The 15,780-nt window shown below is 35.4% G+C and overlaps 2 protein-coding genes across 18 annotated transcripts; both read right to left on the reverse strand.

The window, feature by feature from the left end:
* Positions 1 to 297: 297 nt before the first annotated feature.
* On the reverse strand, positions 298 to 4,583 carry LOC130716998 (probable glycosyltransferase STELLO1). Its single transcript, XM_057567081.1, has 3 exons — positions 2,429 to 4,583; positions 1,298 to 1,424; positions 298 to 832 (listed from the first exon to the last, which is right to left on the reverse strand). Exons 1-3 carry the CDS (start codon positions 4,102 to 4,104, stop codon positions 365 to 367), a joined length of 2,271 nt encoding a protein of 756 aa, XP_057423064.1. The 5' UTR covers positions 4,105 to 4,583; the 3' UTR covers positions 298 to 364.
* Positions 4,584 to 5,823: 1,240 nt separating this feature from the next.
* On the reverse strand, positions 5,824 to 11,491 carry LOC130717230 (uncharacterized). 17 transcript variants are annotated; one of them, XR_009012275.1, is made up of 9 exons: positions 11,105 to 11,490; positions 10,891 to 10,951; positions 9,908 to 10,008; positions 9,264 to 9,326; positions 9,086 to 9,178; positions 8,574 to 8,964; positions 7,856 to 7,932; positions 6,423 to 7,366; positions 5,824 to 6,331 (listed from the first exon to the last, which is right to left on the reverse strand). XR_009012275.1 is itself a non-coding variant. In XM_057567382.1 (3 exons), the coding sequence occupies exons 2-3, from the start codon at positions 6,558 to 6,560 to the stop codon at positions 6,101 to 6,103; spliced, it is 369 nt and encodes a 122-aa protein (XP_057423365.1). In that variant the 5' UTR covers positions 6,561 to 7,366; positions 7,856 to 7,913; the 3' UTR covers positions 5,824 to 6,100. The 17 variants fall into 17 exon arrangements, 2 of the variants coding, with proteins under 2 accessions (XP_057423365.1, XP_057423364.1); XR_009012274.1 differs by having other exon boundaries at positions 7,835 to 7,932; XR_009012278.1 differs by having other exon boundaries at positions 8,823 to 8,964; positions 11,105 to 11,489.
* Positions 11,492 to 15,780: the final 4,289 nt, after the last annotated feature.

Here is a 15,780-nt window from a genome sequence, read left to right on the forward strand (position 1 = left end):
GTAAGGAACCATATAGTGCAGTAACCACAGTCAACAATAACACCCTATAAGACGCCCTTCATGGGGCACTTTCGATTCCAGAGGAGTTCAAAGTTCGTGAGGATAAAAGAATCTTTCAATGGAGTGTTTGAATTGCAATATTGAATACAAATACATTTCCATTTGCTATTTTCACAAAAAAAAAAAAGGAAAAGGACTAATACACATTTTCTCTGGAGCAAATCGACAATATTGGGGGCAAAAGAAAAGGGTCAAAAAAACGACCCGAAAACTTTAGAAGAAAAATAAACAAAAAACTGAAAAGAGAGTGTAATACTATTTCTGATTGAAAAAACACTGTAAGAGTGTTACATGTTTGTTACTTTTAAACCAACTCCAATAGGAGCGGATCCCCTTCTGCCATTATTCTGATAAGCTTTACAAAGTCTTGCTCACTTGATACATTCAATGGATGAACAGCAGGGACTTTAGCTGAATAGAGTGTGGAGGAATTAATAGGAGGGTTTTGCTTGTATATCGTCGTATCAAGAACAGGGTCGAAATTCTGTGGAGAATCCATGGAGATAAAGAACATAGGAACAGCAACCTTCTGGTGGATCTCCAGATTGCCCACTAGGTTAACAAGCTCAACAAAATCGCTTATTAAGCGCTGCGGAACATAGAACACCTCAGAACTGCATAGTAAGAGGCTCTTGTCATTGTTAACTGTTTCTTTATAACTGACTTGAAAGTGAGCTGGCATCATGCTAACAACCTTCTGTACCATGCTTGCTTGTTGTGATAACCAATCTGAGTTGTCCTTTGTTAATACAGAAGTCCAAGACTCAGATACCTGGATGATCCAAGTGAATTTGTCAGAAAGAATTATAGAAAGCTAGAATGGCCTTTTAAAGTTAAAGCTACGTTTTTCACCAACTTCGACTCTGACTTAAAGAGTCAAAGACAAGTATTTCATTTCAATCAGTTGTGGGTTCAAAATATTTTTCACTCTATCATTCCCCTATCCACCAATGTGTTTAAGATTTTCAATAAAATAATTGACTATGATATCAACAAATTGAGAGGTCAAAAACTTTGGCTCACATAAGAAATGAACTTTTGTTCACAAAACATATGATAGGATAATAGTCTAGAACAACTTCACACCAACAACAGATTAAAATTAATCTCTTATACATTGTATAAGCATCTCTAACAGATCCCAATAAGTCTTTCATGATCAATTTTCAGGGGATTTTGTACTGGGGAGTGTAGGGAGTATCTATCATGCAAACACAATAACTGGTTACAGGAATACCTTGTTAGTGATCCACAGTTTAGTTTTATCTGCTTGTAGCAAGTTCCAGTAATTAAGAATGGTATTATCCTGTAGGAACAAAAATCCTTCGGCACTGCTAAACTGATCAAATATTTTTGGCAAGTACCTGGAAATAGGAGATGTATAAAATTAAAATTATATAACTAGAAGAAATAATAGCAATTATAGCAATCAGAAGTTTGGACTACATTTCTGGTTCTAAGACCAGTAGTCAGGTCGTATTCATCCCTTCGCCCCTTTTCTGACTTATGAGCTAGAGCATCTATCTAAAATCAATTGTTTTAAATTTTAACATGTAATTGACAATCAATCTCTTCACTAAATCTTCTTATGATTAACCAGAAAGTTTATGGAGATAGTAATAAATGCTTTACATTAAAAAGCAAGTAACATTTCTAATATTAGCCATCCAAAGTCTCCACTGGTATTCATGCCACATAACATACACTAATGTCAATATGCTTAAACTAATTGGTATCATATCCTTTTAGCTGTCCACGCATAATTCACATTTCACATAGCCCAACACATATGTATGGTATGTCATAAGAGAGCTAAGAGCTTCTAAACAATTACTTCCAATGGTTTTATTTTATTTAATTAAGTTCAATCTTTTATTGCCCGTGAAAACATTGATCCGGAGTTTCTCCTTAATTTTACTCAATGAATAAAACCATCACTTATAATTGTGGAAGGTCGGTGTTCAATTTTAGAATTTGGGCAGATAAAATTATAACCACCTTTCATAAGCATCTTAGTCATAAAATAGTAATCATAGAGCTTAGGCCCCATTTTGAAGAGCTTATCTTACAGTATAAGCACTAATGTCGGTGTCTGGTTAAGCTTATGTAAATAGCTAATGACCTACCTATGAGTTGTTTTCAGCTTATTTTCATAAGTTGTTCAGATTAGCTTATGATTAAGTGCTTATACTTACTTATACGTTATAACCTATTTTGAACTTATTTCAGTAAGTTTCTTAAATTAGCTTATGAAAAAATGTTAATGCGATAAGCGCTTATGACAATATAACTGTTAATCCAATTAAGCTGTTAATCCTAACACACCCTTAAAAGATAGGAAAAGTTAATCAAATATAAATGCACTTACTTGTATGCTTGGTCCAAATGGCCCTCCTCTACAACAAGCTCAATGTCCTTCTTTTCAGACAAAATAACCACAGTCCTGAATATTCTCCCATAAAGCAACCTCCATTCTAGAGCTGTACGTTCCACTGGCCCATTACAATACAAGACTAGTACAACATTCCCAAATGTTTTCCTCCACCGGATTAAATTACCAATCTCATAATTTACAGTTCCCGTTTCTTCAACTCCAAGATGAACAGATGGCAACTTTTGCGGGATAAACTCCCTCTGATCACCGTGACCGATGCTGGCTCTTGGACGGCCAAGTTCCGACGACATCAACCTTGGCTGCTGATAGCCCACAGCTAGCAAATCCTGCAGCCAAGCAGCCGTAAATTTCACATCCTTCTCAGTCCAAAACCCCTCCTCTGCCATTGCATAGCTCAAGTCCAATATCTTCTCAAACAATCCATGCTTATCTGATTTCCACGAAACCAAAAACTTGGTCAAACGACCCACATTCACATGAAGATCTTTCTCCTCAGAAAACGGATAAGCCTCAACCCTGTCATATCTATGGACAGTTGGGGGATAAACCACAACATAACCACCAACTTCCCAAAGAATCCTCTGTCCCCAGTAACCTCTCAACACATCTGAAGCCATCGTGCTAACTGACACGGGAAGCATCAAAGCCCAAAATGCAGGGGAATGGTACAGTGTGTTAAAAGAATTAACAGGCACCATCACCCCTTGTGGCAATGCCACCTTTGGGGCATGCTCATCGAATCGGATATCAAAGGCTTCCAAGCCCGACTTTCGCGTAAAATAAAACACAGAATCGACATCCGGCAGGCCATTTGAAATCCCCTGCTGAATGAACTGCTGTCCACCAAAGACCTGAGTGTAAAACTCTTCATGCCCAATCTCACCAACATTCTCCAATGGCAAGCCTCTAGGCCAAACGGAACGCTGGCCAAAATGAACATAAGGGTTCACAACGGTTCGATTCGGGTTATCATGACTATACTGAAACAAAACCTCTTGCCTAGCAGTCTGCCCAACCAACTCCACATCAAAATGCTTACCCAAATCCCCATCAATCACTTCCCCTCTATCATCAGCATCAAAAATCTTCTTAGCACCATGCTGAATAGCAAACAAATACCCAACACTTTTCCTAACATAAGAATCATAAGGCAAGTAATCAACAACCCTAAACCCCAAACTAGCCTGTTCCTCCAAAGACAAATAGATCGCACCTTTCAAAACCCAATCCGACGGCGTTTTCGAATCTCCGATCGCCAGAACCTGCCAACCCTTCATCTTCACAAGCTTCTTCAGCGAATCGCTCGGGTAACTCGACACCGACACGACGATCCACCTCTCTGACCGGAAGCTGGCGAACTTGGAGGTCCTGTCGGAAATTCGCGTGACGGAGTCCCAATTCACGCGCGGAAACTCGATCTTCTCGAGATCACGCGCCTGGTTCTGGAAGCAGATGAGCGCGGCGGTATCGCCGGCGTTGCGGAGGAAGAAGAGCGCCGCCACTGTCACAGCGAGGAGCAGAATCGCCACGATCTTGCAGAGGTTGTCGGATACCCATGCGGAGAAATCGAGGTTCTTGGTTGTAGGTGTGGTTCTGAAATGGGACTTTTGATTTGGATTTGGAATTGAAGAACGATCTTGGACCTTCATTGAGAAAAACCGTTGTGTTTGTTGTTGTTGTTTTGTGTGCACACTCTCACTTTACCAGTTTTAGCTTGACTTGAGCTGAATCAATTCAACTCTGAACTCTGAACTCTGAACTCTGAACTCTCTAGTGTGTTCTTCTTCTTCTTCTTCTTCTTCTTCTTCTTCTTCTGCTTTTTTTTTTCTCAGCCAGAGTGAACTGAAAACTGAGACCACAAACAAACTGTTACTTTTTTTGGGCTATGATTTCTGGCAACAACAACTATGAGAAGTGTTGTCTAAGGCTGTGGTTGCCGGCAGGTATGTGGTTTGATTGAGGGTGTCGGTTCCTTAGGCTTGAATGCAACTGCAACTAGTTTGGTGTAGTGGAATCTTCGGCTTGGTCTCTGACATCTGCTCTTTTTTTTATTTTTTTGTTTTTGTTTTTTTTCTGGTGTATAATAGGAGGTTTGGTGTTGGGTAATGAACTCATTAGGTGATGCTTCACATTATTGTATTGATTGTCGTTATTATAAATGTTGCCAGTCAGTGGCAGATGGAACTTGCACTCTTGCCCACTCTTGCAGTGTGTTCTTTTTTTCTTTTTTTTATAGCTTGGTTTTCAACACTTTAATAATGACAAACATCCAAACACTTCTGATTTAGGAAGATTAAAAATCATCACAAATTGATTTTTAACCCTACAAATTAGAAGTGTTTATGTATTTATTAGTACTATTGGAATGTTCACCGATTATTACTCATAATTCTTTTTATAGTAATGATTCATTGAACGTGCTATGTGGTTACACTAGGATTTTAGCCCGTCCCTGTGTGATGCACGGACGAGCAGTTCTACAATTTATTATATTTATTCAATCAATTTATTTAACTTCATTTAATTAATTCACATATCAATTATTGTAATCGTTAAAAATCACAACCCAAATATAGCTTAACTGAAACATAGGGGTCAATGAACTAATTATAAACATTAATATGTATAACAAAGTTGCATTTTAATTTATCTTTGTCAAAATAACTTGAACAAAATTACAGTGTTAAAGTTTTTTTTATAAACATATGAAGGCTAAGATTATGAGTCAAAAGATATTTGAATATACACACTATAGGTTAATTGTTAAAAAATATTTGAATATACAACAATGTTAAAACTTTTGTTATAAATATACGAAATAACAAATATGCAACAATAGGTTAATTGTTCACCAAATTAAACACCACTCACATTAACAAACAATTCAAGTTGTAAATACATAACACCTTTAAAGGGCTGATCACTAAATACATACAAAAAAAACATGTAACCAAACAAAGTAGAACAATTGAAGTGGTGTTTACAACTACTTCATGCTATATTACATGGTAGCGAAAAAAGGAACACACTTAGGACTTCTTCATGATAAGATTACTCAGTCAATACAACCACCCTATAACAATTTGATAACACCATTTTCCATAAATGCATCATCCTGTGTCGTGCGACAATGGTTCCAAGTCTAATAAATGTGTTCAAATAGAAATTAAACCATGGACCAAAAACCTCACCCATCATCACAGATTTGCTTCTTTCCTAACTAAGTGAGTACCAAACAATTTCCCATCTTGTCCAACATCCATTTGGAAGAAGCACATTGATAACAAAATAAAAAATATGCAGCAATAATATAATTGATCACCACAAAAAACAAACCTACAAATTCACATCAAAATAAACTTAAACAATGCATAACAAACCTAGTATCACCATTAAATAGGTTCAAGGATACTTGCCGAAATAAATTACATTGTTCACCACATTAAAAAAAGTAAAAAGTTACAGCCAAAGTACAACTTTTAGATAAATTCAAGGAAACATGTAACTAAACAGAGTAGCAAAATAAAAAGAAGGTCTAACTAACATAGTTACATAGTTATAAAACATCCAAAAAAGTTACAATTTCTTAATGCAAAATTAAAGGGTGAATACCACAACCCTATATCTATTTGGTTGCTCCATTTTTCATAACTGCATCCAATGTCCTGCAACAGTGTCTCGAAGTCGCTTAAATGTGTCCTTGTAGAATTCAAACCAGCGGCCATAAACTTCACCCTTCATACCAGCTACCTTGCTTCTCCCACCAAGCGAGTACCAACAAAGTTCCCACTTGGTCCAAGATCCATTGGGAAGAAGAACATTGATTATAGGAGTTATATCACTGAAATATTCTCTTTGAACCCAACCTGGGATAATCTGGTCATTTGAATTTATAACCATAAGTAAGGAAATTAAATTGACACTAACTGTTAAACCATGACATAGTAAGGAAAAGTACAAAACTAACCAGAGGTTCCCTGCCACTTATGAGATCAGCATTGATATCAAATGTACACATCAACCGATCATAACCCACAATATCTTCAACTTCATCCACATAATCATCATCACTAACTAAATCAACAAATACTATAACTTCCTTCATCCTCTAACAATATATTATCATTCACATTACTTGGACCTGCAACATCAGTTGCAGCATGACATGTCCTCACCTATACTGAACCTCTTTGAGATTAAGGTCAAGAATCTTGATATTGAACCTAAGACCACCCACATAAATAAAACGAACAAACACACATCCCTGAATTTGGAGAAACTGAGGAATGAAAATGCTCTGTTCTACTTTTAAATCAAAATTCTACATACAAAACAAAATCTTTGAAGCTAAAATAGATGAGAATTGAAATACATTCGGTCTCATTGTATGTTTCAAAATTCTTCAATAGTTGATTTTAAAGACAAAATCAATTACGAGGAGAAATTGATGTGAGTAGCTTCAATTGTCAGAATTGATTTTTAAGTAAAAGAAACTGATGCAAATAACTATGCTAAAAATAATAATGGATGAGATGAAAATAGCATGCATATGCTTTTACATAGTGATTTCTATTCAAATTTGAAGTTATCATCAATAAATAACAGCTATAAATACACAAACAAAAAAGACAGTTACCTTAGGATCTGCAAATTGGGGGAACTTCTAAGAGAGGCAGAGAGAGCTGTTTATAGGCAAGACCAATATCAATGAGAATGAGACCTAATGATGGATCATTTACAATGATATCCTTCACAGGCAGCCATAGAAAAAACTCTTCTTGAGACAAACCCTCCAACCCTTTGAGCTGACCAAGATAATATCACTTGATTTGAAATATGAGACTTCATTATCACAGACATTTATGTAAAAGTAAGTTCTTGGATAGAAAAAATACAAAGTAGTCACAGAACCTGGAAACCAAGGAAAAGAAGTGAAGTTGAATGACAAATCTAATCATGTTCAACATAAAACCAAACCATAATTTCTTACTTGTCATTATTTACCCTGATTGCAAAAGGGATTGAAGTTTAAAAACTACATAAAACATATATTTTAGTTACTAATCATGCTTATACGGTGAGGATGAAAGCTGCCATTTTACCATGAAAGTAATTCATTATTAAATTACTTGGAAGAAAGTTGAATGCAACCTTTCAAAATGACAATCACTAACTAAAGCTACTTATCATACTTTATGCGTATGAAAAATGAACTGAACATATCAATGTCATGGGATGAGAAAAAAAATCAATTTTTTTAATGTGGTCAAATACATTCTTAAATAAGATTAACTAAATAACTCATTAATGAATAGTGTCAATGAGAATATACATTTCTGATTAGACTTGGATAGTATACCAAAGATTACTAAAACATACAGTTACTTGCAACTTATTTACTTGGCTTTCTAGATGTGTAATTCGAAGCATGGCTTTCTAGATGTGTAATTCGGAGCAGCAGCATCTTTGATAATAACCTTCTTGGCACCACATGTATCAAACAAAACAAAAACATTATCATACTGCAAACCAATGGTTGGTTTTATAATACCATTTACAAACAATTAGATATAACTTGACATATGGTAGCTAGCTAGATCTAAATTTAAAGTTGGTTAAAAGGAATAACACCCGTATCAGCCTTGCAACAATACAAGTTACGACAGAAAGGTTACTACATAGACCTGATAATCAAACAATGGGATTTTTCTCTTCTCCTTCAACCTTCTTCTGTCCTCCTTGTTTGAATGAAGCAACATATGTCATATTTTCGGTCATCCCCTAACCGTACACTTGGTCCTTCCCCTTCCATCATCTTCTCATCTCCTTCTAATTCTAACCTAACCCTATCTACGGTGGGTGACGAAAATCGTCATTCCCCTTCCATCATCTTCTCTTCTCACACTCTTGCTATTCCCTTCCATCATTCTCTCTTCTCCTTCCTCACTGTTAAACGGCAGACTGATGGGAAGGACAAATGGTAAACTAAAAAAATAAAAGATGACCTATAACATGACATGGGCCAACCAAAAGCTAGGCTAAAAAAATTAATAGGATGTACCAGCTAGGACAAGTTGGGCCAAAAAATAATTGGAACACAAACAAAAAAAGTTCTCACCTGAATAGTGCCGCCACCACCACTGACTCAACCTTCTTCTTCCCTAACCCAAAACACACAGCCGGGCCCACACCTCCTTCTCCCTCAACTATGGAACCCTTCACCCTTTCTTAAGCATCTGCCTGCATACCACAACCATCACCTCAGTCCACAACTACCGCCCCCACCTCTTTTCTCAACCACCAATTAATACTTCAGCCCCAAATGCAAATGCAAGCAAAATACCTTAGGCACATGCAAGCAAAATACCTCATCCATCTTTGAAGTTCGTTCAAGGAACAAAACTTTTCTGAAGGTTCTTTTCCTTTAATTCTTCACACAACATCAGAATAGGATAGCTTGAATGTATCCTCTCCATCATCATTATTCTTAGCCAATTCATTAGAATCATCTGTATAATCATTATAAACTGATAAATAATCTAGAGAGAGAGAGAGAGAAGGCTCAGTTCATGCATACACTCATATTTCACAAGAAAAAGAAGTACAGACAATAAAGAGTAAACAAAATACCTTAGCTCTAGAATCTATGTCTGCAAGCCTCTGCTTGATGTCTCTTGCTATTGAAAAGAAAACCTCCTCCACATTCACGTTTGTTTATGCACTCTGCATTTGTTTTTTAATTAATATGAATATAAAAGAAATCACATATGAATTAATGAAACTTATTTTCAAGCATATTGCTACTCACAGTCTCAAAGAACTTGATACCATACTCATCTGCAAGAGCTTGGCCTTTGGAAGAAGGTACAGCCTAAAAAAGGAACCCCTTTAGTTTGTATAAATGGAGAATAACAACACAACGATAGCAGAAACCATGCAAAGAGATTGCTTGATCTCATATCAGTAAACAAATGTGGCGAACAGAGATGTAATTATAAAATGTAAATAGAAAAGGACCCTGAGATGCACCTACCCTCTTACTTTCGTCCATATCAGCCTTGTTTCCCGCAACTATCTTGTTAGACTAAAGTAATGTGTCCTCTTTCTATAAAAGTATAAAACCGGCCCATGTGTATGTTAGATTTGAGTTACGATACTGAAAGATTTAAATCATCATTCCTTCCAAATTGCAACTTCCGTCCAAAGGAATTATTATATATGAAATTATTTCTCAAAATTTAATTTACTTCCAATGCTTATAAAAGCTAATTTTATTTCAAGGCACATTATAAATTAATCAAGTATAACACTTCAATTAACTTCTACAGGAATGCATGTGAACATATGATCATATAAGCCTATTAATTACCCATTTCCCAGTATATGAGATCAAGTTTTGACAGCTGTAAATTTTGAATTCGTGAGCAAGTTTCCTCAAGATTAAACGCATACCAGTCGTAATAGTTTGAAATCGCTCATGACCAGCAGTGTCCCAGATTTTTAACTTAATGCGCTTGCCATCAAGTTCAATGGTTCTTATCTTGAAATCAATTCTGCAATACATGATTAATAGCAAGATTTTACTTTCATCACAAAAAGACAAGTTCTGGTTTTGGACAAATGCACACTCACATATGCACATAGAGACTAAGCAATAGCATACAGACAATCTGGTACCCCAACAATGAGAAAATGTCCATACTAAAGACGAAACTACTTGGCAGTGCTAATCCAAATGAGTTACAACATTAATTGCTAGTTTGTTTTATGGTTTCAGTTGAAAAAAATAAGTTGTGGAGGCACTAAAGAATGAGATTTATCAATGAAATTAACATTTATTCTTAGCCAATTCATTAGAATCATCTGCATAATCAAAACAAACATATAAATCCAATAGAAGGGTAAACAAAAAAACAGCTGTTTGTAACAACACAACACCATAGCATTTGAGCAAAACTTTCTGAAGGAATGAAAGTTCATTATTATCTTTAAATCCAAAGGAAGAAAAGGTAAAGAGGGACACCATACAACCCATCCAACTAATAAGGCCTTTAAGTCATGAATACATTGAGCAATTTTACTCATAAGGAAGCAGGATCTCTTTCTATGTACTATCAGTATTGACATTTCATGAAGATGATGAGCCATTTAATTTACATTTACAATGAAGATCAACCACTCCAACCAGAGGCATAATAGAGCAAGGATAAGTTCATAAAACGAAAACCCAAACAAAATACAAACTATTATAAAGCAAGTAAGCAACTAAAGAACAAAATCATAACCAAAACAGAAATCTTGCAGACCTGGTGGAGAATGGTTCTTCCATGGAGTGAAGATAAGAACAATTTAGCTTTGTTAGGGAAAGAAAAGCAAAACTAAATCATGATAATTAACATTTTAGACATGAAAAACCAAAGATGTCAATGCAGTACCTGCTAAACTAACATTTGTCAATGAATAGAACCCACAAAGAAGATGACTGTTCTTTTTCTCCTGGAAATAAAATGAGAAAGAAAGGAATAGATAACACAGTTGAGAGATGGGAAGAAACACCAAACAATGGCAGTATTTATAGAGATTTGAAAAGGAGAAATCCATAACAATTGGTACTCTAAATGAACAGTAAGAATGAATTGAAAAACAGACCTGCTTCACCAGGATTGTACTCAACTAACGTGATCCAACATCAGAGAAAGCATCAGATGACGAAATCTACCACGTTTTTGGCTTCTGATTCTGCTCCTCTCCTGACCACAAACAGTGAAAACTTCCACCATCTCCTTGCTCTGAACTTCAATCCGTCCTCTCTTCTCCACCTAATCCTAACCTAACCCAATCTACAGTACACGAAAGCTTCTTCCTTCTCCTTCCACCAGCTTCGTCCTTCTCTTTGCTCTGACCCTGAGAAGACCTGACCCTGAGAAGGCCTGCAGGGATGACGATTACCCACGAAATCAAACCATGGACACACTCCTCTCCTTCCTCGCATACTCCATCAACGCGTTCTGTGACGTCAGCGAAATAGAGAAGCTAGAGTATAATACTGATGAAAAAAGTCTCATAGACCAAGGGCCACGATTAAAGAGTGAAAATAGAGAGAGAGTCAAATGGACGGCCGAGATTGGAAGTTCTCTTAGGAATAGTGATTTCTTGAGTCTCTTTTAAAGTGTAGTAGATGTATAAACACATTTTTGCTTCTAGATTTTATTTCTCACAGTTTTTGCATTAAAAATATTTGCATGAAAACTTCATATGAGAATTTGTATAAAAGTTTTGATATAATAAATTTCAAAGACATATTTGCCAAAAAATATGTTCGAAGTAAAATTCGCGAGCAAACTTTGTGGAAAGTTTCGCATAAATCCACTTTGCAGAGGTTTTAAATCGCCACTAAATTTACAGAAAAATACAAACAAAATCAGGAAAAAAAAGTGTGTTTGCTTATATCACTATTGTAGCATGATCACTGAATTATCATTGTTCGTTTTTAGGTTAAATATGTTTTAGTCCCTATAAAATATAAATGAATTCAATTTAGTCCCTCAAAATATATTTCATAATTTTTAATTTTCAACAATAATGAAATAAGTTAAATTCATCTCTGAATTCATTTAAATAAATAAATGTGGCGGTTAAAAATAGTTATTAGTGCACAAAACTATCACAAATTTTATAGGTGAGATGAACTTCACATATTTCATCACTGTTGAAAGAACTACAGTATGAATTTTTTATAATTTGCCCAAATTTAATTAAAAATATATTTAGCTCTTCTTTTTATTAGTTTTCCTGACACACCGTGGTTTTATTCCTCCTATTCTTCCAATGCAGAGATGACATAGGAACCGTCAAAAAAAGGGATGACTTAGGAAGCAAATTAAGCTTTGATATATATGGTACCCACTTTTGAGTTTTGATGAATTAATCCTTGATTGCTTTTTCCCGTGCGTGGTTAACAAGTCATTTTCACATTCAATGAATGTCGTCTTCCTATGTGAAGTAAGTTTCTTAAAAAATGCATAAGGTCGTGGCAAAGGAAAATCCATTGATTTTGAATTTTTAGTTTTATAAAACATTAAAATGTTACCTTTATATTTTCTTTTATTTTTAAACATATTCTATCCAACTGAATTCACATAACGGTTCAGCATTTCATTTTTTAAGTAAGTGATCTGAAATTCAAATTTACATTCTTAAAAATAGTAGATAAAGTAAGCATCACAATCATTGATTAAATTATTTTATTAATGTATCAAAATAGGTAACTACATGTTTAAATACACTTGTTTTTTGGTCAATGCGTTTTACGTTTATTTTAATCAATTAATTAAATGCAAGACATTACTTAATAATAAATATATTTTGAAAAATATTTTAAAGAATGTGATAAAAACATTTTCTTTTGGAATTGGATTTTATCAATGAACAAGTTTCCTGAACTTGTCCAGTTCTCATTCATTTAAGGGAATTTGTAATGTGATCTTGCATGTGTTGCTGTGAGATAACAAATCGAGTTTAACATATATTATTCGAATTAAATACAACTATATACGGTACTTATGCCATGTGCACTGCAAATAACTATAATATGAATGATTTGTCGTATATAGTGACCACTGACCAATGTCCACCGGATCATCTATTGATTGCTAGGATTAGATCTTTTTAGGGCTCCTTGGATGAAGATATGATAATCGTTGAAATGTTAAGTGTGAGTAAGAAACCTCACATTAAATGATTTGGGGAGTGTTGAGCACTTTATAAATGAGATTATTCATATCACTCATGTTTTAAGGTTTTAGGTGTGAAAGATGTGGTGTCTAATCCATTTGTGATTTGTTCTTATTAACTCAATGTGTAGATCCCCAGAGTTTTATCCTCTTGCGGCCCAACAACTATCAAGAGGGATACGAGAATTACCAAAGGACATTGATTGACTTTAATAACTTGATGGACCTGATGATGAAGGAGATTTTATGTACAAGCCTTGCAGGCGAATCCGTTGAACTGACGTGTGTAGACAACAGCTAAACAAGGCGTACTCCTTGCTCCGAAGGTTGGACTGTAGAGAAAATGACTTGTAAAAGAGACTTTGACACTCAAAGTTAATAGATGAATATAGGAGATAACCTCATTAATTGGTTATGATAGAATTGTTAAGAGATAAGTTATTAAGAGAATTAGGCTTTGACCCAATCTTTTATCTTATCCCTAAAGCCAAGTGTTGTGGATTTACGTCGTTGTGGGCCGAAGTGCACGTTATGGGTGTTGGGTTGAAGCCGACTGACTCTTGTTAAGTTGAAACGTTTAGACCCCTACATCGTTATCTCATATTTTGAGCGATAATGACGTTTTGGAATGTACTACAATATAAGTATCTTGGCCAAAAAAATCTCTAAAATGTATTGTCTCACACTTCTAGGAAATATATGATTACGCTTCTATCGTCTATGATCGTGAGTCAAGTCCATGGAATCTATGGTCTATGAAAATCATACTCTACTGGAAAGATTAAGTTAAGAAGAAAGAAGAGTTCTAACCTCTATAACTTTGAAGTTTGGTCTGATAAAGCTTCAACGTTTGAAGTCTACGTGTCAATTGCCAAAGAAATTAAAAGTACATCATGTGACTGACTAAAGCTACAAAAGGCACATCCCACAATGTGAACATGTAATGTTACGTTGTCATACATGTCACATCAAGTAGCTACTACTAATCCAAACTTTCACTCAAAGAGGATAGATCCACTGCACAAAGCTTTTACCTACTTTGTGAATCACCATTTTGGAAATATCTCTGACTAAAGTACAACAAACGTTGCCCGATTTTTAAATGAGGATTAAAATGGAGAAGCTACCTAAGGGATATTTCACTACCCAACTATAGGCTAGTCGAAAATATATAAGAACTAATCATACCTCTACCAAATTAATTAGTAATTTCCTATACCAAATCATCTTTACTATCCTACTATTAATACGATTAGCCACTTTTTATGAATTAAGAACATGAAAAGAAAACACATTTATAATAAAATGAACTAACATATGTAAAAAGAATAGGCTCAAATCATATCCTACATCGCAACCTTGAGGAATGAGATTTAACTACTCATGAATATAATAGCATACATCTCATGAATGCTAGTAGTTAACATCTTGCAAAAACTAAGGAAAGAGGAATATTCGATCACATCTATGGAGACACATCCTTGTTTGGCTTTAGAACCCTCTTAAAATATAGTTATTTAGGTTAAGACATGAGCTCTCTGCTGTACAAGAAGGCACAACTATGCCACTTAAGGAGCATGGCAGTGGCCACTTAAAATTCAACCACAAGCAATCTTGGGGTCGACACAGTCGTGGATCTTCCTTTGGACACCATAGTTGTGCTTCTTTGTTAGCACATTAATCTTCCACATTATGATCCATTTTGCATGTTCTTCTATTGTTTTTTTTCTCTTATCACTAGAATTTTTCAAACAAACTTAAAAGCACATGAGTTCTGACTAGAAAGTGCAACAATCAAGACATTAATCATACATTTTAGATGCGCATCACTCAACTATATACTAACATTTGACCACTTCTCGTGACCTAACCTGGATAGCGTTCACTTAAATAACCCTTGATTGATGCTTCAACTAGCCAAAGGGTCCTAGCCAAAAGGCTTGTCTGATTTGATTTCTAGGGTGCTTTGTCTGTCATCTTCACTTGTGTATCGAATCTTCGACATTCTATCATTTAGAAAACAATAATAAGACACAAAAATGGAAGCAGTGAACCTTCGAAGTTGTTATAAAAAAATGGAGTCTTCTCCTTCTTCTACGAAAAGAGTGAGCCAGTAAAAGCTCTCTCAACCCTTTAGCTACTTTCACAAGCTACAAATCTCCTTATCTCCTATTTGTTTGCACGTTAGTTGTGCACGATAAAGTATGCAGCCAACTGCAACTTGCCACGAGGCCTACTATCAAGCAGTTACTAGAGCATGGTGTTTGAAAACTCTCAAGCATCCCCAAACATTTTTGAAATTGCTCCAAACATCGAGTTGCAGCCCTTGCAATCCAAAGTTGTATCTGAACTCTCTGAATGTTAAAGATCTGATCTTTGAAGTCTTTTCTACAAACCAAGACCAGACGAGGTCCCACACAATGGCAGAAGAGTTGTCTCTCACATTCAAGCAGCCATATATAACTCTACCTACTTGTATGGGGGCTCTGGTTCTGGACCTGTGAGACCCAAGTTTTTAAGTTTGGAATAAACCGAATAAAATTTCTTTTCACGACTAATTTGATGTAACGTGAAGGAAAACCTGAACAAGTG

This window comes from Lotus japonicus, chromosome 5 (assembly GCF_012489685.1).
Source record: "Lotus japonicus ecotype B-129 chromosome 5, LjGifu_v1.2".
Lineage (NCBI taxonomy): Eukaryota > Viridiplantae > Streptophyta > Magnoliopsida > Fabales > Fabaceae > Lotus > Lotus japonicus.

Excerpts from the sequence above, each read along its gene's own strand:
- LOC130716998 (XM_057567081.1), bottom strand. The coding sequence starts at position 4,104 with ATGAAGGTCCAAGATCGTTCTTCAATTCCAAATCCAAATCAAAAGTCC. Across the intron at positions 1,425-2,428 it reads CATTTGGACCAAGCATACAA|GTACTTGCCAAAAATATTTG; the intron begins GTAAGTGCATTT and ends TCCTATTTCCAG. Across the intron at positions 833-1,297 it reads AACTGTGGATCACTAACAAG|GTATCTGAGTCTTGGACTTC; the intron begins GTATTCCTGTAA and ends TGGATCATCCAG.
- LOC130717230 (XM_057567381.1), bottom strand. The coding sequence starts at position 6,560 with ATGAAGGAAGTTATAGTATTTGTTGATTTAGTTAGTGATGATGATTAT. Across the intron at positions 6,332-6,422 it reads TAAGTGGCAGGGAACCTCTG|ATTATCCCAGGTTGGGTTCA; the intron begins GTTAGTTTTGTA and ends TCAAATGACCAG.